At 45.0% G+C, this 21,952-nt stretch overlaps 1 protein-coding gene across 1 annotated transcript in view; it reads right to left on the reverse strand.

Moving 5' to 3' along the window:
- The window catches only part of malrd1 (MAM and LDL receptor class A domain containing 1), a 272,050-nt gene that overhangs the window by 38,793 nt on the left and 211,305 nt on the right, over window positions 1-21,952 (reverse strand). The window contains exons 24-26 of the mRNA XM_078200291.1: window positions 21,787-21,853; window positions 4,297-4,391; window positions 4,116-4,209 (exon numbers count right to left, since the gene is read on the reverse strand). Of these exons, the coding sequence (XP_078056417.1) occupies window positions 4,116-4,209; window positions 4,297-4,391; window positions 21,787-21,853 (256 nt within the window). The remainder of the gene's footprint in view (window positions 1-4,115; window positions 4,210-4,296; window positions 4,392-21,786; window positions 21,854-21,952) is intronic.

The raw sequence follows: 21,952 nt of genomic DNA on the forward strand, positions 1-21,952 counted from the left end.
AGTGCCAGAAGACTGGAGGATAGCAAATGTTGTCCCCTTGTTCAAGAAGGGGAGAAGGGACAACCCTGGTAATTATAGACCGGTGAGCCTTACTTCTGTTGTGGGCAAAGTATTGGAAAGGATTATAAGAGATAGGATTGTTAATCACCTGGAAAGGAATAATTTGATTAGGGATAGTCAGCACGGTTTTGTGAAGGGTAGGTCGTGCCTCACAAATCTTATTGAGTTCTTTGAGAAGGTGACCAAAGAGGTGGATGAGGGTAAAGTGGTTGATGTGGTGTATATGGATTTCAGCAAAGCGTTTGATAAGGTTCCCCATGGTAAGCTTTTGCAGAAAATACGGACACATGGGATTGAGGGTGATTTAGTGGTTTCGATCAGGAATTGGCTAGCTGTAAGAAAACAGAGGGTGGTGGTTGATGGGAAATATTCATCCTGGAGTTCAGTTACTAGTGGTGTACCACAAGGATCTGTTTTGGGGCCACTGCTGTTTGTCATTTTTATTAATGACCTGGATGAGGGCGTAGAAGGATGGATTAGTAAATTTGCGGATGACACTAAAGTCGGTGGAGTTGTAGACAGTGCGGAGGGAAGTGGCAGGTTACAGAGGGACATAGATAAGCTGCAGAGCTGGGCTGAGAGGTGGCAAATGGAGTTTAATGCGGAAAGGTGTGAGGTGATTCACTTTGGAAGGAATAACAGGAATACAGAGTACTGGGCTAATGGTAAGATACTTGGTAGTGTGGATGAACAGAGGGATCTGGGTGTCCATGTGCATAGATCCCTGAAAGTTGGCACCCAGGTTGATAGGGTTGTTAAGAAGACGTATGGTGTGTTAGCTTTTATTGGTAGAGGGATTGAGTTTCTGAGCCAGGAGGTCATGCTGCAACTGTACAAAACTCTGGTGCGGCCGCACTTGGAGTATTGCGTACAGTTCTGGTCGCCATATTATAGGAAGGATGTGGAAGTGTTGGAAAGGGTGCAGAGGAGATTTACCAGGATGTTGCCTGGTATGGTGGGAAAATCATATGAGGAAAGGCTGAGGGGTTTGAGGTTGTTTTCGTTAGAGAGAAGAAGGTTAAGAGGTGACTTAACAGAGGCATACAAGATGATCAGAGGATTAGATAGGGTGGATAGTGAGAGCCTTTTTCCTCGGATGGTGTTGGCTAGCACGAGGGGACATAGCTTTAAATTGAGGGGTGAGAGATATAGGACAGATGTTAAAGGTATGTTCTTTACTCAGAGTAGTAAGGGCGTGGAATGCCCTGCCTGCAGCAGTGGTGGACTCGTCAACATTAAGAGCATTCAAATGGTTATTGGATAAACATATGGATGATATTGGAATAGTGTAGATTAGAGGGGCTTTAGATTGGTTTCACTGGTCAGCGCAACATCGAGGGCCGAAGGGCCTGTACTGCGCTGTAATGTTCTATGTTCTAACATTGCACGACTTTCTTTGATGGATTTTCCTCCCGCTTCAATTTTTGCTTATAAGCTGGGAGCAGGAGCACAGCCTTGTGGTCTGATTTGCCAAAGTGGGGGCAGGCGATAAGAGCGGTAGGCATGTTTGATATTTGTGTAGCAGTGGTCTAGGATGTTTGGGCCTCTGGTGGAATAGGAGACGCGTTGCTGGTAACTTGGTAGTACGCTCTTGAGCTTGGCCTGATTGAAGTCCCCGGCCACAATGAACAAGGCCTCGGGATGTTTCGTCTCAAGTCTATTCGTAGTGGTGTATATTTCATCCAGCGCGATCTTCATGTTCGCATGGGGTGGGATGTAAACTGCCATTAGGATAACATAGGTGAACTCCCACGGAAGGTAGTAAGGGCAGCATTTCAGCATCAGGTATTCTAAATTTGGGGATCAGAAATTTGCTCGTGTTACTACATCTAAGCATCATGAGATGTTGATTGGGAAGCAGACCCCACCTCCCCTAGCCTTGCCTAAGGCCACTGTACGGTCCATTCGATGGATTGAGAAGACCTCTGATTGTAGGGCAGTAGGAAATATTCTTGTAGGAACTATTGTAGGAAATATTTTTCATTTGTAAATTTACTTTTTCTGTTAGTACCATCTCTATTTGATCGTTTTATTGCTATGATAATCCTCACCCTCTTCCTTCCTTATGTAAACGGATATTTAATTCCCTGATTAACCACTTTGACAGTTCCGGTTTAGATGTGACCCAACCTGACATCTTTGCTAGAATCAGTGTCAATACCTGACAGAACAGAAACGTTTTTCCTGACAATAGCCCTCAACCAACATTGAGCTCCCTAATCTGAAAGCAGGAATAGATTCAATTTGAGGTCGGAAGTGGGATCCACCATCAGCATATTGATTAATTGCACTAAGAATGAAAAATGTCTGGGCAGTGATAAATATAGAATGTAGAGCAACCAGAAAGTGGCCCTCTTTGAGGGCTGTGGTGAGACCTGAGTAGCTTCTGCCTTCCTCACTGTGAATATCATGCACCCATTCTCATTGCACTGTTACAGTTATGAGACTTGATCCCATTATGTACATTGACTCCGGGCGCTGAGATGTTGGATGGAGTCACAGCTGAGCTCAAGCAGTGGCTTGAAATTCCATCCCACAGCATTTCCCTGGCATGTTTCCATATTTGATTCTTTATCAGGTTGCATATTGATTGGAGTGCATACTGGAGTTTGAGTGCATGATCCGCATCGCTCTCCTAATGCTAGGAGATTTTGCTGAATTTTGGTTTCTGGACCCACCATGCAAGGCTTGTCAAAGATTGTTGGAAAGTTGTAAAATAACCTTCATTCTGATTTTAAAAGGAAAATGCTGCGGATGCTGGAATCTGAAACATTCTGATTTTGCTGGTTGTCAACAAACATATTACACCTCAAACAAACTGGGCCTTTTCTGTAGTAACTTTATTCCAGGATGATTGAAAACTATGGAAATGCAGACTATTGAATGCAACTTGTCAGGGCTGAATAATTAAAGTTATAATATCCTGGTCTCTTAGCCAACATTTCTCCCCCGTTCAACATGACCAAAAACAAATTAACGGGCAATTCATCTCATTGTAGTATATGGGATCTTGCTGTGTCCAACATGGCTGCTATGTTTGCCTGCAGACATAGCATTTCAAACTAATTAACAGTATGTGAAACACTGATATATTTTTTGAGAAAAATACTGAAGCGCATATAGACTCAAGCCTCTCTTTGATGTAATATTGATAACCTGAAATTTAAGTTTCAATTATGTTGGTGAGAGATGTTACACTTACATTCATCCTCTTGGATATTTTACCTGTTTTTTTTTCATATTTCTTACAGCTTTAACCCTAGTGGAGGTGGAATATCCCCCGTATGGTGTGTTAAAGTTAAAGAGTTCCGCTGATTGCACACCTTTTCCGAGAAGAATCATAGAATCCCTCTGGTGCAGAAGGAGGCTATTCGGCCCATTGAGTCTGCACCAACAACAATTCCACCCAGGCCCTGTCCCCGTAACCACTCATACTTACCCTGCTAGTCCACCTGACACTAAGGGGCAATTTAACATGGCCAATCCACCTAACCTGCACATCTTTGGACTGTGGGAGGAAACCAGAACTCCCGGAGGAAACCCACGCAGACATGGGGAGAATGTGCAGACTCCGCACAGATAGTGACCCAAGGCCGGAATTGAACCCGGGCCCCTGGTGCTGTGAGACAGCAGTGCTGAACACTGTGCCACTGTGCCGCTTCATACTTTTATAAAGTTTATGAAGTTTATTTATTAGTCACAAGTAAGGCTTACATTAAACGCTGCAATGAAGTTACTGTGAAATTCCCCCAGTCGCCACAGTCCGGCGCCTGTTCAGGTCAATGCACCGAACCAGCACGTCTTTCGAACTGTGGGAGGAAACCGGAGCACCCGGAGGAAACACACGCAGGCACGGGGAGAACGTGCAGACTCCACACAGACAGTGACCCAAGCCGGGAATCGAACTCAGGTCCCTGGTGCTGTGAGGCAGCAGTGCTAACCACTGCGCCACTTTTTTTAAAGCCTGCACATTTCCTGAGGTTTTTGTGCAGAAGCCCAACATTCTCCTCAATGTGAAACAGGAAAAATACATATGGTACATATATTTTACATACGTGCTTGTTTTCTTTTTCGAGAGAATGACCAAAACACCGATGAGGCTGAACACAACTAAACTCAAACCGACTCCCAGTCCGGCCCTCATAGCCACTAGGTAGAAAAAAAAAGAAAAAAAAAATTAGCAATGTCAGGAAGCTGCAGAAGGCAATTACTTAAACAGTGGTATATGTTCTTTACCATTTCCATCTTTCTTTGAAGCTGGAGCAGGGCTCAGAGGTCCTGTTGAGTTGACCTGAATGTGGCATCGATTTCCTCTCCACTGACTCATGCATCTGGAAAACAGGCAGAAAAAAAATCACAGGAATTAACTGGAAACTCAAAATACAATATTTAAAGACGATGTTCCATTTATAAATTGTTCCTTAAAAAAAAAAGAGGTATTTTCTAACTGGCTTGGAGGAATGCTTTTCTGATTATATCTCGTAATATGGATTTGAACTTTCTGCCCCGCTTTCAGCGGAAGAGTTCGACAACGTGTGGAGAACCCACAAAGTCCAGATGCTTGTCAGTGACTTTTTAACCCAGAGACTGCATTTGCATCTGACGTCCAGATTACCAGAACAGCTGGACTGAGCGGGCATGCTGAGATCCCACATCAATCTATTTCAGCTCAACTATTAAAATAGACCCTGGAAGTTGAGATGTGAAGAATTGTCGAGGCCTTTTGACAGAGCCAGCCAGAACCTGGAGCAATGGAAATTAAATGCAAGTCAACACTGCACTGCAATGATGCCTCTCAAGCTATAACACCGAGGGCTGGGAGGGCCCACAGGAAGATTCTGTTCCTTGACTGAGGGAGGGAAAAGTCTGCCTCAGTGAGCCAGTCATTAAGGAGATCTATGGCAGGCTTATGGTGCCATGCAGCTGGATACAGTGTCAGATGGAGTTTGATGATTTAATCATGTCAGGAAAGATGAGTGGCATGATACATTTAAGTATATTCTGTGTGTCACAGCCCGAATCTACTTACTCTGCATTCCCAAGCCTTGTCCTGCACAACACTCATCATACCAGCTTATCTTTCTGACACACCCATCCCTCTCTGCATAGGCACCTTGTCACATTCCCATCTGATTATCCATCATTGACACACTCCCTTATTTAAACACAATTGGCCGGAAATTTACCACCTCGCCCGCCCCAGAATCGGGATCTCACGAGCCTAGGGCGGGCAAGGTGGTAAAATTCCGGCAAATCCCTCAGTAATCCTCCACAAATGTTGTCCATGTATTATTTCAACACATTCTATTCCTTACATTTGTAGGTCTCTCCTTTCCTTTCTTGCAGGACAAGAACACCAAGGAGAGGCAGTGAGCTGGAGCTCTCCACTCATCTGCAAACTGACAGCTGTCAAGGAGAAGAAGCTGGATATAAGGCAGATCTCAGTGTGCCTGGCTATCAGAGGCAGGGAGATGAGGATCTCCCAGTTATCTGGTGACAGAATTAAATGTCACAGAGCCATGTGGCATACAACACTCACTCCTGTTGACTTGGTGTCCGCACTCACTGACAGGTGATCTGTGCACAATGATATCGTAACATTTTACTGTGTCACTTCTGAGTCACATCTTTCATCTCTCTTCAGGTGTCTCAAGGAAATTGAATAAAGACTCCTCAGACTTTGAGGAATCATGATCACAGGCCGGGACCAACAGTATTTGAGCAGCTAGAGTAGGGAATGAGCTGCTTGTCCCTACTTCTGCTGATGTCAAAGGGGAGCACCATATAGCAGGAAGGATGGGTAAACAGCAAATACACATGGGTATTAATACAGTGTTAAATCATGACACTTCTGTCTAATCTATCTGCGCCATAACATTCATCTGTTTGCCCCAATTTCCAATTTTGTCCATTTTAGCTTAGCAAGTGACCTCCTGTGTTATATAATGGTGAGACAAAAGTTAAAGATGAGCTTCTGAAGTTTTGATGAGTTCCAAAGACAGTCATTCCAAACTTGAAACGTTAACTCTACGGAGGATTTCCGCCCCCATTTTCGGTAGGCAGGAATGGCAAGGGGGAGGCGGAGAATCGAGGAAAAGTTCCAAAATGGCATTTAGACCGGCAGGATTTCCGCATTCAACTGTCGCCACCCCCTGCAGTGATGTAACGGGATTACTGCTTTGCAATAATGGGACCTCCATCATAGAAACATAGAAACTAGAAGCAGGAGTAGGCCATTCGGCCCTTCAAGCCTGCTCCGTCATTCATTTTAATTATGGTTGATCATCAAATTCAATATCCTGATCCCCCCCTTCCCACCATATCCCTTGATCCCTTTAGCCCCAAGAGCTATATCTAATATCTTCTTGAAATCAGACAATGTTTTGGCCTCAACTAGATTCTGTGGTAGTGAATTCCACACATTCACCACCCTCTGGGTGAAGAAATTTCTCCTCACCTCAGTTCTAAAAGGTTTACCCCTTATCCTCAAATTATCACCCCTATTTCAGGACTCCCCTACCATTGGGAACGTTATTTCTGAATCTACCCTGTCTAACCCAGTTAGAATTTTAGAAGTTTCTATGAGATCCCCTCTCACTCTTCTAAACTCCAATGAATATGATCCTAACCGACTTAATCTCTCCTCATATGACAGACCTACCATCCCAGGAATCAGCTTGGTAAGCCTCCGCTGTACTCCCTCTATAGCAAGGACATCCTTCCTCAGATAAGGCCACCAAAACTGCACACAATACTTCAGATGTGGCCTCACCAATGTCCTATACAATTGTAGCAAAACATCCCTATCCCTATACTCACATCCTCTCGCTATGAAGGCCAACATGCCATTTGCCCTCTTTACAGCCTGTTGTACCTGCGCGCTTACTTTCAGCAACTGATGCACAAGGACTCCAGGGTCTCATTGAGTATCCACCTCTCTCAATTTACACCCATTCAAGTAATAATCTGTCTTCCTATTATTGCTGCCAAAGTGGATAATCTCACATTTATCCAACTTATACTGCATCTGCCATGCAGATGCCCACACATTCGGCCTGTCCAAATTAAGTTGAAGCATCTCTACATCCTCCTCACAGCTCACCTTCCCACCCAACTTTGCATCATCTTCAAATTTGGAGATAATATATTCAGTTTTCTCTTCCAAATCATTAATATATAATGTGAACAGTTAGGGTCCTAGCACAGATCCTTGTGGAACCCCACTAGTCATTGACTACCAATCAAAAAAAAACCATTTCATTTCTGCCAACTCTTTGCTTCCTATCTGCTACAGCTTTCTATCCATCTCAAGACATTACCTTCAATCCCATGTGCTTTAACTTTACATAGTAGTCTGTTGTGTGAGATCTTGTCGAAAGCCTTCTGAAAAGTCGAAATAAACCACATCCACTGGTTCTCTTCGGTCGGCTCTACTAGTTACATCCTCAAAAAATTCCAATAGATTCATCATGCATGATTTCCCTTTTGTAAATCCATGCTGACATTGTCTGATTATACCACTGCCTTCCAAATGTTGAGTTATGAAATCCTTGATAATAGACTCGCACAACTTCCCCAGTACTGACGTTAGGCTCACTGGTCTATAGTTCCCTGTTTTCTCTCCACCTCCCTTTTTGAATAGTGAGCTTATATTAGCTGCCCTCCAATCTGTAGGAACTATTCCAGAGTCCAAAGAATTTTGGAAAATAACCACTTTAGCCACCAATATGGATCTAGTATTTCCAGGGCCACTTCCTTAATCTGGGATGAAGATTATCAGGGCCTGGAGATTTATCCATCTTCAATCCATCAATTTCCCCAAAACCATTTCCCTACTGATGCTGATTTCCTTCAGCTCCTCACTAAAACATGTTTCTCTCAGTACTTCTGGTGCATTATTCATGTCTTCCTTTGTGAAGATTGAAGCAAAGTACAAATTTAATTCCTCAACCATTTCTTTACTCCCCGTTATGAATTCTCCTGTTTCATTTTTGTCAATCTTTTTCCCTTTACATATCTGTAGAAATTTTTTGTTTAAATTTTTAGTCAGTTTTTATGTTCCCCGCCATCTTACTTTCATACTCTACTTTTCCCTTCTTAATCAATCCATTAGTCCCCCTTTGCTGAATTTTAATCTGCTCTCAATCCTCAGGCCTATTGCTTTTTCTTGCCAATTTGTATGCTTCTTTCTTGAATCTGATACTATCTCTAATTTCCCTTGTAGGCCATGGTTTGGCTACAATTCCCATACCACTCTTGCGCCAAACAGGAACAAACAACTTCTGGAGTTCACATATTCATTCTTTAAATGCCTGCCATTGCCTGTCCACTGTCTTTCCTTTCAGTAACGTTACCCAGTCCATCAAGGCCAATTCATGCCTCAGGCCATCATAGTTACCTTTATTGAGATTCAGGCCCCTGGTCTCAGAACTAACTACATCATTATCCACCTTGACAAAGAATTCTACCATATTATGATCATTCGTTCCCAAGGGTTCTCTCACAACTAGATTGCCAACAAATCCTTTCTCATTGCACAATACACAATTCAAGATGGCCTGCTCCCTTGTTGGTTCCTCAGCGTATTGCTCCAGAAACCATCCCGTATGCACGCCAGAAATTCCTCCTCTATTGTATTGTGACTAATTTGACTCTCATAATCTATATGCAGATTAAAGTCGGCCATAATCACAGGTTTTCCTTTAACACATGCCTCTCTGATTTCCTATCTAATGCTTTTCAAAACATTTTCACTACAGTTTGGTGGTCTGTATAACACCCATGCCAATGTTTTTTTGCCGCTTGTTGTTTCTTAACTCAACCCAAACAGATTCCACATCATCTATGCTAATATCTTTCCCCAATATCATATCAATATCATCTTTAATCAACAATGCAACTCCAAACTCCACCAGCTTTTCCTTTCCATCTGTCCTTCCTAAACACTGAATAGCCCTCAATGTTTAGTTCCCACCCTTGCTCACCTTGGAGCTAAGGGACTCAGGGCCCTATTTTACCATTGAGTTGCGCCCGTTTTTGGGTGTGAAAACTTGGTAAAGTCGGGAGTGAGGGGAGAAGCACAATCTGCGCCCGCTCCCTCTTTACCAAGGCCCGAAAATGGCCGCGATCGGGACAGCGCTTGAAACGGGCATGACGGTCATTTAAATGCATTTGCATGCATTTAAATTGACTTAATGGGCCGCACGCCCCCCAACTTTACCAGCACTTCCCCCTTTACCGTACTTGCCCATCTGGAATCGGCACAAAACAGACATGGTTCATATAAGTCCGATTCGGGCACTCCATCAGTGAGGGTTAGTGAGGAGGTAAGTGCCGAGATCGGTGGGCAGGGGGTGGGGGGTGAGTCCACTGTCACTCTGCCTGTGATCAGTGGGGTGAAGGGGGGAGGGGCCTGAAATTGGTCTGAGTGGCGGGGGTGGAGGGATAAGGGGGTCAGTAATGTTGTGGGGGTGGGACAATGTCTGTGGGGACTGGGGGGAGGTGTTATCCGGCCCGGAAGGGATGTGACGGGGAGCAGCATTCTATCTTTTTTTTTGCACATGCGCAGTTGGAGGCGCCGATCGGAGCTGCAGGATTGTGGGCGTTAAGCCCCACCTACAGGCTTCTGCAGCCTGATTGGAATCGCTGATATTTTTGCAGGCAGAGTGTGTATGGGGGCGCCTCAGAACGGGGCTGAAAATTGGATCTGAAATACTCTTAGGGCCCTATTTTACCATTTTGATTCTAAGTGCTGGGGGGAATTGAAACTGGGAGTGTTTCAGATCCGACTTTTAGACCCGTTCTCAGGCTCCCCCATACGCACTCTGCCTAAAGAAATATCAGCGATTCTGAATTGCGCTGCACAAGTCTGTGGGCGGGGCTTAACACGCCCGAAATCCTGCAGCTCCGATCGGCGCCTCCAACTGCACATGCGCAAAAAAAGTATAAAATGTGGCTTCCCTGCCACATCCCTTCCAGGCTGGATAACGCCTCCCCCTGGCCCCCACAGACATTGCCCCACCCCCACAACATTACTAACCCCCTTATCCCCTCACAACCCCACCACACAGAACAATCACAGACCCTTCCCCCCACCAATCTCAGGCAGAGTGGTAGCGGACCTGCCTTCCCCATCACTGATCTCAGGCAGAGTGGTAGCGGACCTGCCTTCCCCGTCACTGATCTCAGGCAGAATGGCTGCATAACTCCACCTTCCCCCTCACTGATCTCAGGCAGAGTGGCAGCAGAACCCCTCTTCCCACAAACTGATCACAGGCAGAGAGGCAGTGGATCCCCCTTCCCCCTCACTGATCTCAGGCAGAATGGCAGCAGACCCCCCCCCTTCCCCCTCACTGATCTCAGGCAGAATGGCAGCAGACCCCCCCCCTTCCCCCTCACTGATCTCAGGCAGAGAGCTGTCGGATGCTCGGCACTTACCTCCTCACTAACTGGAGCATCTGAATTGGACTTTTGTGGAGCATGTCTGTTTCGTGTCGAATCTGGATGGGCGAACACGGGGTAAAGGGGGAAGTGCCGGTAAGGTTGGGTGTGCAGCCCATTAAGTCAATTTAAATGTATGCAAATGCATTTAAATGGCTGCCGTGCCCATTTCGGGGGCAATCCCGATCGTGGCCATTTTTGGGCCTTGGTAAAGTGGGAACCGGCGCGGAGGAGGGCACGGATCGTGCTACACGCCTCACACCCGACTTTACCAAGTTTTCCCGCCCAAAAACGGGCGCAACGCGATGGTAAAATCGGGCCCGCACTTTCAGGTCCGCCCAGCATTTAGAATCAAAATGGTAAAATATGCTCTCAGTGTTTTATTGTATTTACATCGGGGCGCCCCGATCTGTCAAGAGCCGAGATTGCTGGCGGGATGGGCTCATTCAGCAAGATTTCATAGGACCCCAACATTTTTTGATTAAATGTAAAAAATATGGCGGTAAAAGCCTGCAGTGGAGTGGGTGGGTTACAACCTGCTTTACCCGCCTGAGTTGACACTTGGTCAAAAAATGAGCAAATTCTGCCTTGTATTTCTCTCTCCAGAGACACTGTCAGACTTGTTGGACGGGTGCACTCGCCCCAAGGCCGGAAAATCTTGCCCGAGGTCAATGGACCTTTGCATGGTCCGTGTCCGCTTGCTACAATTCCCATGGCAGGCTGGACGGTAAAATTCTGCCCATTTTTCTAGCACTTTGTTCATTCCCGATAGCCAGTATTCGCAGTATTTTGCTTTTTATTTAAGATCAGCAACGGGTGTCTGTGAAAGACACAAATTGTTTATTGTGAGACCAAAAGAGAAAATGCTAGAAAATCTCAGCAGGTCTGGGAGCATTTGTAAGGAGACAAAAGAACTGACGTTTCAAGTCCAGATGTTTCTTTGTCAAAGCTGTTGATTGTAAGATTGATTAGTACTGAGTGTTGGAAGAGGCAGTGGTATAGTGACATTGGCAACAGGCTAGTAATCTACCAGGGCAAAATCTAGGGGTCTAGTTTAAATCCCATCCTGGCAAATGGTACCATTTGAATTTAATAAAATCTGGAATTAAAAGTCTATTGATGACCATGAAACCATTATCAAATTTTGTAAAAACCCATCTGGATCACAAATGTCCTTTAGGGATAGAAATCTGCCATTCTTATCTGATCTGGTCTATATGTGACTCCAGAGTCACAGCAGTGTGGTTGACTTTCAAATGTCCTCTGGGGGACAATAAGGGATGGGCAATAAGTGCTGGCCTAGCCAGTGACGCCCACATCCCGTGAATGAATACAACAGAAATGTGGTGCTGGTGCAGATGGGTCCAGAATTTCTTTGTTAGAAGGCTGCACTGACTCAGTCTAAGTGAACCATGTCTCAATCAGGTTACTCTAGGCATCTTGGGCACATCTAGGTGGAATCTGATGCCCTCTTTCTGGTGGGTTTGGTAGCATTTAATCAGGCAAAAGTGTGAGAACTTCACCACTTTCCCACTTCCACCCTGATTAAGTAACTGGCAGAGAGGCCTGTGGGCAGCCTTTCCACCCAGCCGCCAAATGAGGCCTTTAAGTGGGCAATTAATGGCCACTTAAGGGCCTTATCCGTCACCCCTGGTGTTAACCAAGAAGTGGGCAGGGGGTTCATCTTGCGAGGATCACAACAATCAAAACCATGCAGGATTGCTCATGAGCTCCCAGTGATGGGAGGATGGGTAGAGGGGGAGGGCTCTCTATTCAAAAGGCAATCAGTGCCTGATTGAGGGACCCAGCATCAAGAGTCACCCTACTACTCTTGCTACCAAGCCTCCATCCCTGTGACCTTCAACCTCCCCCTTCCTGCTGTCACACACCCCAGGGATCTAATGATGACCTGAGGTATCGGTGGATGTTGTCCCGGCAGCATCCACTGCCTCCACACTGCCATTCAATAGAGCTGTTGGCTTCTGGTTGGCTGGAAGCTCTCAGTGGGCGGGACTTGGACTAGGTGGGTGTCACCCACACCCCCCCGCCCCCCACAACCCCCACCCCTCCCCCAGGTCCTTGATGCCGGGGGAAGTCCCACTTTTCACTTTATACATAAATGATCTAAATGAAGGAACTGAGGGCATTGTGGCTACGTGTGCAGATAGAGTCATAGAGTCATATAGGTTTACAGTATGGAAACAGGCCCTTTGGCCCAACTTGTCCATGCCGCCCTTTCTTTTTTAAAACCCCTAAACTAATCCCAATTCTCCGCATTTTATCGCATATCCCTCTATACCCATTGTATCCATGTAACTATCTAAATGCTTTTTAAAAGACAAAATTGTACCCGCCTCTACTACTACCTCTGGCAGCTTGTTCTCGACAGTCACCACCCTCTGTGTGAAAAAATTGCCCCTCTGGACACTTTTGTATCTCTCCCCTCTCACCTTAAACCTATGCCCTCTAGTTTTAGACTCCCCTACCTTTGGGAAAAGATATTGACTCTCTATCTGATCTGTGCCCCTCATTATTTTATAGACCTCTATAAGGTCATCCCTCAGCCTCCTACGCTCCAGAGAAAAAAGTCCCAGTCTATCCAGCCTCTCCTTATAACTCAATCCATCAAGTCCTGGTAGCATCCTAGTAAATATTTTCTGCACTCTTTCTAGTTTAATAATATCCTTTCTATAATAGGGTGACCAGAATTGCACAGTATTCTAAGTGTGGCCTTACCAATGTCTTGTACAACTTCAACAAGATGTCCCAGTTCCTGTATTCAATGTTCTGACCGATGAAACCAAGCATGCCGAATGCCTTCTTCACCACTCTGTCCACCTGTGACTCCACTTTCAAGGAGTTATGAACATGTACCCCGAGATCTCTTTGTTCTATAACTCTCCCCAACACCCTACCATTAACTGAGTAAGTCCTGCCCTGGTTCAATCTACCAAAATGCACCACCTTGCATTTGTCTAAATTAAACTCAATCTGCCATTCGTCAGCCCACTGGCCCAATTGATCAAGATCCCGTTGCAGTCCGAGATAACTTTCTTCACTGTCCACCATGCCACCAATCTTGGTGTCATCTGCAAACTTACTAACCATGCCCCCTATATTCTCATCCAAATCATTAATATAAATGACAAATAACAGTGGGCCCAGCACTGATCCCTGAGGCACACCACTGGTCACAGGCCTCCAGTTTGAAAAACAACCCTTTACAACCACCCTCTGGCTTCAAGAAGCCAGTTTTGTATCCATTTAGATACCTCATCCTGGATCCCGTGAGATTTAACTTTATGCAACAACCTACCATGCGGTACCTTGTCAAAGGCCTTGCTAAAGTCCATGTAGACAACATCAACTGCACTGCCCTCATCTACCTTCTTGGTTACCCCTTCCAAAATACTCAATCAAATTTGTGAGACATGATTTTCCACTCACAAAGCCATGCTGACTGTCCCTAATCAGTCCTTGCGTCTCTAAATGCCTGTAGATCCTGTCTCTCAAAATACCTTATAACAATTTACCCACCACAGATGTGAGGCTCACTGGCCTGGAGTTCCCAGGCTTTTCCCTGCAGCCCTTTTTGAACAAAGGCACAACATTTGCCACTCTCCAATCTTCAGGCACCTCACTCGTGACTATTGATGATTCAAATATCTCGGCTAGGGGACCCGCAATATCCTCCCTCGCCTCCCACAATGTCCTGGGATATACTTCATCAGGTCCCGGGGATTTATCTACCTTGATGCGCTTTAAGACTTCCAGCACCTCCTTCTCTGTAATATGTACACTCCTCAAGACATCACTATTTATTTCCCCAAGTTCCCTCCCATCCATGCTTTTCTCAACAGTAAATACTGATGAGAAATATTCGTTTAGGATCTCACCCATCTCTTGGGCACATAGATGACCTTGTTGATCCTTAAGAGGCCCTACTCTCTCCCTTGTTACTCTTTTCAAAGATAGCCGAGGGACAGGTAGTATTGAGATGGTGGGGAGACTGCAGAAGGACTTGGACAGGTTAGGAGAGTGGGCAAAGAAGTGGCAGATGGAATGCAACGTTGGAAAGTGTGAGGTTATGCATTTTGGTAGGAAGAATAGAGGTGTGGACTATTTTCTAAATGAGGAGAGAATTCAGAAATCGGAAGCGCAAAGGGACTGGGAGTCCTAGTTCAGGATTCTCTTAAGGTTAACTTGCAGGTTGAGTTGATAGTTAGGAAGGCAAATGCAATGATAGCATTCATTTCGAGAGGACCAGAATACAAAAGCAGGGATGTACTGCTGAGGCTTTATAAGGCTCTGGTCAGACCACATCTGGAATATTGTGAGCAATTTTGGGCCCTGTTTCTAACAAAGGATGTGTTGGTCTTGGAGAGGGTCCACAGGAGGTTCACATGAATGATCCCAGGAATGAAAAGCTTGATGTATGGGGAGCAGCTTGAGGACCCTGGATCTGTACTCGATGGAGTTTAGAAAGATATGGGGAGGATCTCATTGAAACTTACAGAATACTGAAAGGCTTGCATAGAGTAGACATGGGGAAGATGTTTCCATTTGCAGGAGAGAGTAGGATCCGAGAGCACAGCCTCAGAGTAAAGGAACGATCCTTTAAAACTGAGATGAGGAGGAATTTCTTCAGCCAGAAGGTGGTGAATCTATGGAATTCATTGCCACAGAAGGCTGAGGGGGCCAAGTCATTGAGTGTATTTAAGGCAGAGATAGATAGGTTCTTGATTGGTAAGGGGATCAAAGGTTACGGGGAAAAGGCAGGAGAATGGGGTTGAGAAACTTATCAGCCATGATTGAACGGCAGAGCAAACTTGCAGGACCGAATGGCCTAATTCTGCTCCTATAACTTATGGTCTTATGGAACAAGATGTGGCTGGATGCCTGGCTGATTAGTGAAGTGGGTGGGAATGGAGCAAGAAGCATTTTCCTCACCATTTTTGTGGTAATGCTTCCTTGCTTCAGCCTAGTAGTACTAGTGAAAATCTTGGTTATGCTTTACCAAAATCTGCACGAACATGGGACTTGCATCTCAATTTTTGCAATAGATTATAATTTATTATTTTAATACATTGCTAGATTGGACCTCTCATAAATATTTGAATAATTGGCCTGTGAAAGATGACTCTGATGTAGCCCAAAGGTAGATCCTGAGAGGGAAGAATACTATAACTTTATTTATTATTTTATGAATGTGGATATTGCTGGCGACACCAACATTTGTTGCCCATCCATAATTACCTTTGAATTGACTTTGCTTGGTCATTTCAGAGGGCAGTTAAGAGTCATCCACATTGCTGTGGTCTGGAGTCACGTGCAGGCCAGACCAAGTAAGGACAGCAGATTTCTTTCCTTAAGGGACATTAGTGAACCAGATGAGTTTTAAGGACAACCAATGATGGTTTCATGGTCACCATCACTGAGGCTAACTTTCAATTCCAGATTTATTAACTGATTTCAAATTCCACCAGCTGCCATGGTGGGATTTGAACCCAAGTTCCCAGGGCATTAGTCTGGATCTCTTGATTACCAGTCCAGTGACATTACCATTATGCCATCATCTCCCCTTAAATAAAATGTTAAAACCATTTTGTAGTCATTTTTTAAACATCCTTCAATGGTCCCTTTAAGGTTCAGTCGATGGGGCACACAGGACTTGGTACAACTAGGCAGATCTTGCGTGAATTTGTATCTGAAGTATACACTGTGGTCCTGCAAATGATGTAAGAACCCAAATGTCCATCTGCAACAACACCAAAAGCCTGAGGAAAATTTACTTCAACTCGTGCGACTGGCTTACTTGCAGTGCAGGAGGTCCAGCAACCAACAAATCTGGCAAAAATGACAAATTTTCCATCTGGAATGTCGTGAAAAGGAAGGCAAAAAAGGCACTAAAGGAAATTCAACGTATCCCATTCTAGAAATCAATTTGTTTGACTTTGGAAAGGAAAGATCAGCATTACTGAATGAATATTAATGTCTCATTTTAATCTCTCCAGGTGCGTTTTTGTAGCAGTGGCATTGACAGCACAGCAGACTGCGGGAGAAACCCAGCCTGATAAATTGCAAAAACTCTGAGGGACTATTTTTCCACAAATCCTTGGCGACAGCATCAAATATAAATCTTACAACAATAATTCAATATGTCACAAGATAAATGGGTTTCTACTTTCTACATAAAATATAATATATTATATATCTACAAGTAGATCTCCAGTGTCATTGCTCACAGATAAAATAAATTGTTCATTAATTTTCTTCTGGTGGTGTTTATTTTTATCTAACACCTGCAAATTCTTTTTTGTTTTCGCTCTCAGTCTTTGTCTTTCACTTTAATTCTTTCTGAAAAGAGAGCCATGTTATCAAAGTTTTGCACCTTGCACTCATCAGGATAGCTCATGAGAGATCTCCAAGAGTAACTGGCGAACAATAATTTAAACTGCATGAGAAGAGGGGGCTGACTGGTTGGCAGGTGGATGCTGATTGGTGGTAGTGTTGCCATGTAGATTGCATCATGGAACATTTCATTGCCCAGCTTTGGCCAAATTCACACCAGGCAGGATGACTTTGTTGGTCAACATGCAATATTGAGTTTTATTGTTGGCCTTCCAACACTGATGTGGAGATGCCAGTGTTGGACTGGGGAAAGCACAGTAAGAAGTTTCACAACACCAAGCTAAAGTCCAACAGGTTTATTTGGTAGCACAAGCTTTTGGAGTGTCCCTCCTTCTTCAGGTGAGTGAGGAGTTGTGTTCACAAACAGGGCACATATAGACACAAATCCAATTTACAAGATAATGGTTGGAATGCGAGTCTTTACAGGTAATCAAGTCTTAAAGGTACAGACAATGTGAGTGGAGAGAGGGTTAAGCACAGGTTAAAGAGATGTGTATTGTCTCCCGCCAGGACAGTTAGTGAGATTTTGCAAGCCCAGGCAAGTCGCGCGGGTTACAGACAGTGTGATTTGAACTCAAGATCCCGGTTGAGGCCGTCCTCATGTGTGTGGAACTTGGCTATCAGTTTCTGCTCAGCGACTCTGCGCTGTCGTGTGTCGTGAAGGCCGCCTTGGAGAACGCTTACCCGAAGATCAGAGGCTGAATGCCCGTGATCTCTGAAGTGTTCCCCAACAGGAAGAGAACACTCCTGCCTGGTGATTGTCGAGCGGTGTTCATTCATCCGTTGTCGCAGCGTCTGCATGGTCTCCCCAATGTACCATGCCTCGGAACATCCTTTTCTGCCAGAGTATCAGGAGGACAACGTTGGCCGGGTCGCAAGAGTATGTACTGTGTACCTGGTGGATGGTGTTCTCACATGAGATGATGGCACCCGTGTCGATGATCTGGCACGTCTTGCAGAGGTTGCTGTGGCAGGATTGTGTGGTGGCATGGTCACAGTTCTCCTGAAGGCTAGGTAGTTTGCTGCGGACAGTGGTCTGTTTGAGGTTGTGCGGTTGTTTGAAGGCAAGAAGTGGGGGTGTGGGGATGGTCTTGGCGAGATGTTCGTCTTCATCGATGACATGTTGAAGGCTCCGGAGAAGATGTCGTAGCTTCTCTGCTCCAGGGAAGTACTGGACGATGAAGGGTACTCTGTCCGCTGTGTCCCGTGTTTGTCTTCTGAGGAGGTCGGTGTGGAATCGGTTGCATTCTTGGACATACACATCTCCATCAAGGACGGTCTCCTCAGCACCTCACTGTACCTCAAGCTCACGGATAACCTCACGATGCTCCACTTCTCCAGATTACACCCTAAACACTCTAAGAAGCCATCCCCTACGGACAAGCCCTCCATATACACAGGATCTGCTCAGATGAGGAGGATTGCAACAGACACTGGAAGATGCCCTCATAAGAACAGGATATGGCGCTCGACTCATCGATCGACAGTTCTGACGTGCCACAGTGAAAAACCGCACCGACCTCCTCAGAAGACAAACACGGGACACGGTGGACAGAGTACCCTTCGTCGTCCAGTACTTGCCCGGAGCGGAGAAGCTACGACATCTTCTCCGGAGCCTTCAACATGTCATCAATGAAGACGAACATCTCACCAAGGCCATCCCCACACCCCCACTTCTTGCCTTCAAACAGCCGCAAAACCTCAAACAGACAATTGTCCGCTCCAAACTACTCAGCCTTCAGGAGAACAGTGACTACGACACCACACAACCCTACCATAGCAACCTCTGCAAGACGTGCTGGATCAACGACACAGATGCCATCATCTCACATGAGAACACCATTCACCAGGTACATGGTTCATACTCTTGCAACTCGGCCAACGTTGTCTACCTGATACGCTGCAGGAAAGGATGTCCCGAGGCATGGTACATTGGGGAAACCATGCAGACGCTATGACAATGGATGAATGAACACCGCTCGATAATCACCAGGCAGGCGTGTTCTCTTCCTGTTGGGGAACATTTCAGCAGTCACGGGCATTCAGCCTCTGATCTTCGGGTAAGCGTTCTCCAAGGCGGCCTTCACGACACACGACAGCGCAGAGTCGCTGAGCAGAGACTGATAGCCAAGTTCCACACACATGAGGACGGCCTCAACTGGGATCTTGGGTTCATGTCACAATATCTGTAACCCCCACGACTTGCCTGGGATTGCAAAATCTGATTAACTGTCCTGGCTGGAGACAGTTCATATCTCTTTAACCTGTGCTTAACCCTCTGTCACTCACATTGTCTGTACCTTTAAGACTTGATTACTCGTAAAGACTCGCATTCCAACCATTATTTTGTAAATTGATTTTGTGTCTATATATGCCCTGTTTGTGAACACAACTCCTCACTCACCTGAAGAAGGAGGGACACTCCGAAAGCTTGTGCTACCAAATAAACCTGTTGGACTTTAACCTGGTGTTGTGAGACTTCTTACTGTGCTTTCAACACTGACCAGGGACACATATATCAAACACAGATGCTTGGCGCCATCTCCCATAGCCAGAAAGTACACCACCCCCAACAGTGCCACGAGAAATTATCTTAGCCTTTGATTTTCTTGAAACATTACTGCGTTGCACAGCCGGTCAAATACTGGACTCAAAGAGATCCAATATTATCCAAAGTAAAATACATGATTCTTCATGGCTATCATTATGGTAGACTGTCTGAACAGCTAAAACCCTTTCAAAAAAGGAAGGATGAATTGAGCTGTGAAGTTACATGGAACATCACCACCTGCAAGTTCCTCTCCAAGCCACTCACCATCCTGACTTGGAAATATATCGCCGTTCCTTCGCAGTCACTGGGTCAAAATCCTGGAATTCCCTCCCTAACGGCATTGTGAGTCAAACCACAGCATGTGGACTGCAGCGATTCAAGAAGGCAGCTCACCATCACCCTCTCAAGGACAACTAGGGATGGGCAATAAATGCTGGCCAGCCAGCGACTCCCATGTCCGACAAATGAACAAAAAACGGATGGCATCCTTCTGTGGGGAGCAAGGGTGGTCACCCCCATGCCTGACAGAGAGCTGCTACTTGAGGAATTACAGAACGCCCACCCAAGTATGTCCAAATGTTGGCTCGCAACTACCTTTGGTGGCCTGGGATAGATGCAGATATAGGGAGCATGGCTAAGTCGTGTGAAAACTACCATTTGCAACAAACATTACCATCTGCAGTCCCGTTGCACCTTTAGGAATGGCCATGTCGGTCATGGGTGAGATTTCATGTGGATTTTATAGGCCCATTAATGGGTTCAATGTTCCTACTTGTTGTAGACGCACACTCAAAATGGTTGGATATTTATGAAATGAAGTGCACGACTTATTTTGCAATAGTGGAAAAGTTAAGACAAAGCTTTGCCACCCATGGATTGTCAAAGGTGTTGGTTTCAAACAATGGAACAGCATTTACCAGTGAGGAATTCCAAATTTCATGTCATCAAATTGCATCAAGCATATACATACCGCACCTTATCACCCCTCATTGAATGGACTTGCCTAGAGGCTGTACAAACCTTTAAGGCAGCCATAAAAAAGCAGCTACCAGTATCCCAGCAGACAAAATTTACACGTTTTCTCATTAACTACAGGACAATGCCACATGTGACCACTGGAGTAACTCCTGTTGAGTTGCTGATCGGTATGCATAAGAGGACCAGGTTGGACCTGGTGTTTCCCAATTTGGCGGGGAGAGTGAGGGCAAAGCAAAGTGTTCAAAAGAAGAATCACAATTCAACTAGGATTGAGAGGAAGTTCGAAGTGGATGATCTAGTATATGTTAAAAAGATTGGAACTGGTTTGAATTGGGTCCCAGGTGTTGTCGTGGCCAGAATGGCCTGAGATTAAAGTTAAAGATAAAATCCTGAAAAAGCATTTAGATCACTTGAGAAGAAGGGAGTCACATAAGAGAACCAGTGAGTCAGTCTTCCCTGATTATACCTGCCAGTAATGTGCATGAAAGTATAGAAGCAAGTCAACCTGAGGAAGGGCCGAGTATTGCAGGAATTGAAGTAGTAAAAGCACAGATGCACCTTTGCAAGTTCCTAAATTCCTAAAAGTCAAACCGAAGCTACCTCTGCTGTGGAGAAAACACCTGCTGAACTATGTCACTGCCAGGGGAAGAGACAGTCCCCTGACAGGCTGATCTTATGATGAACTGTGTTAAAGAACTTGTTTATGTTGCTTTTATGGCAAATCGTTTAACTTTTGTTTGGAAATGGTAATAAAGGACTCAATGGGGAAGGGATCTAGTAGTGAACCCCTTTTAGTGGTGAGGTTTCAGGGGGTCATGTGTCCCGATTGGTCAACCCTGGGGCTGAACGCAAGTTTTCCCAGTCAGAGACTGGAGTCAAAATAGTTGGTAGCACATTCGTTTGCATTCTGTGCATAGTTTATTCGTTACAATAAATAGTTTGTTTAGTTACTAAACCTGGTGCTCGCCAATTATTTAAGATATCACACTGACATTAAAAATGTCATCTGCATTCAGATAATGATTAGCAGATCTTAATGTATACATTCCCCAAGTCTCCCCTCCCACTGAACCGACAATGGTGCAGAATTATCAGTATAACTCAATGCATCCTGTTTGCATAATAGTCAGAATGAGCACCTTTCACAAATTGTATCTGCAACATTATAGCAACATAAGAATACAAAGCACAAACGTTTGGATTTGTAATGAGGAGGACAGATGGCTTCACAGCATTCCACAATTTGCCCTATTCTGACAATCTGCATAAATGACGGGAAGAGATGAAGCTTGAACTTTCAAATTTTTGATCCTAAAGTATCCTGTAACAGTTATACAAACACCTACCTGCACAATGCAATTCTGTTATTAACGATGCAGGTTCCTCCATTTTTACAATAGGCATTTGGACATTCTACAAGAGAGCAAAATTGCAAATGTCATTAATAAACTGAGGTGATATTACATTGGATATTAAAAAAACAGAATGAACCAACTTTGGAATTAAATTGTT

The sequence above is a fragment of the Mustelus asterias genome, chromosome 2, assembly GCF_964213995.1.
Source record: "Mustelus asterias chromosome 2, sMusAst1.hap1.1, whole genome shotgun sequence".
NCBI lineage: Eukaryota > Metazoa > Chordata > Chondrichthyes > Carcharhiniformes > Triakidae > Mustelus > Mustelus asterias.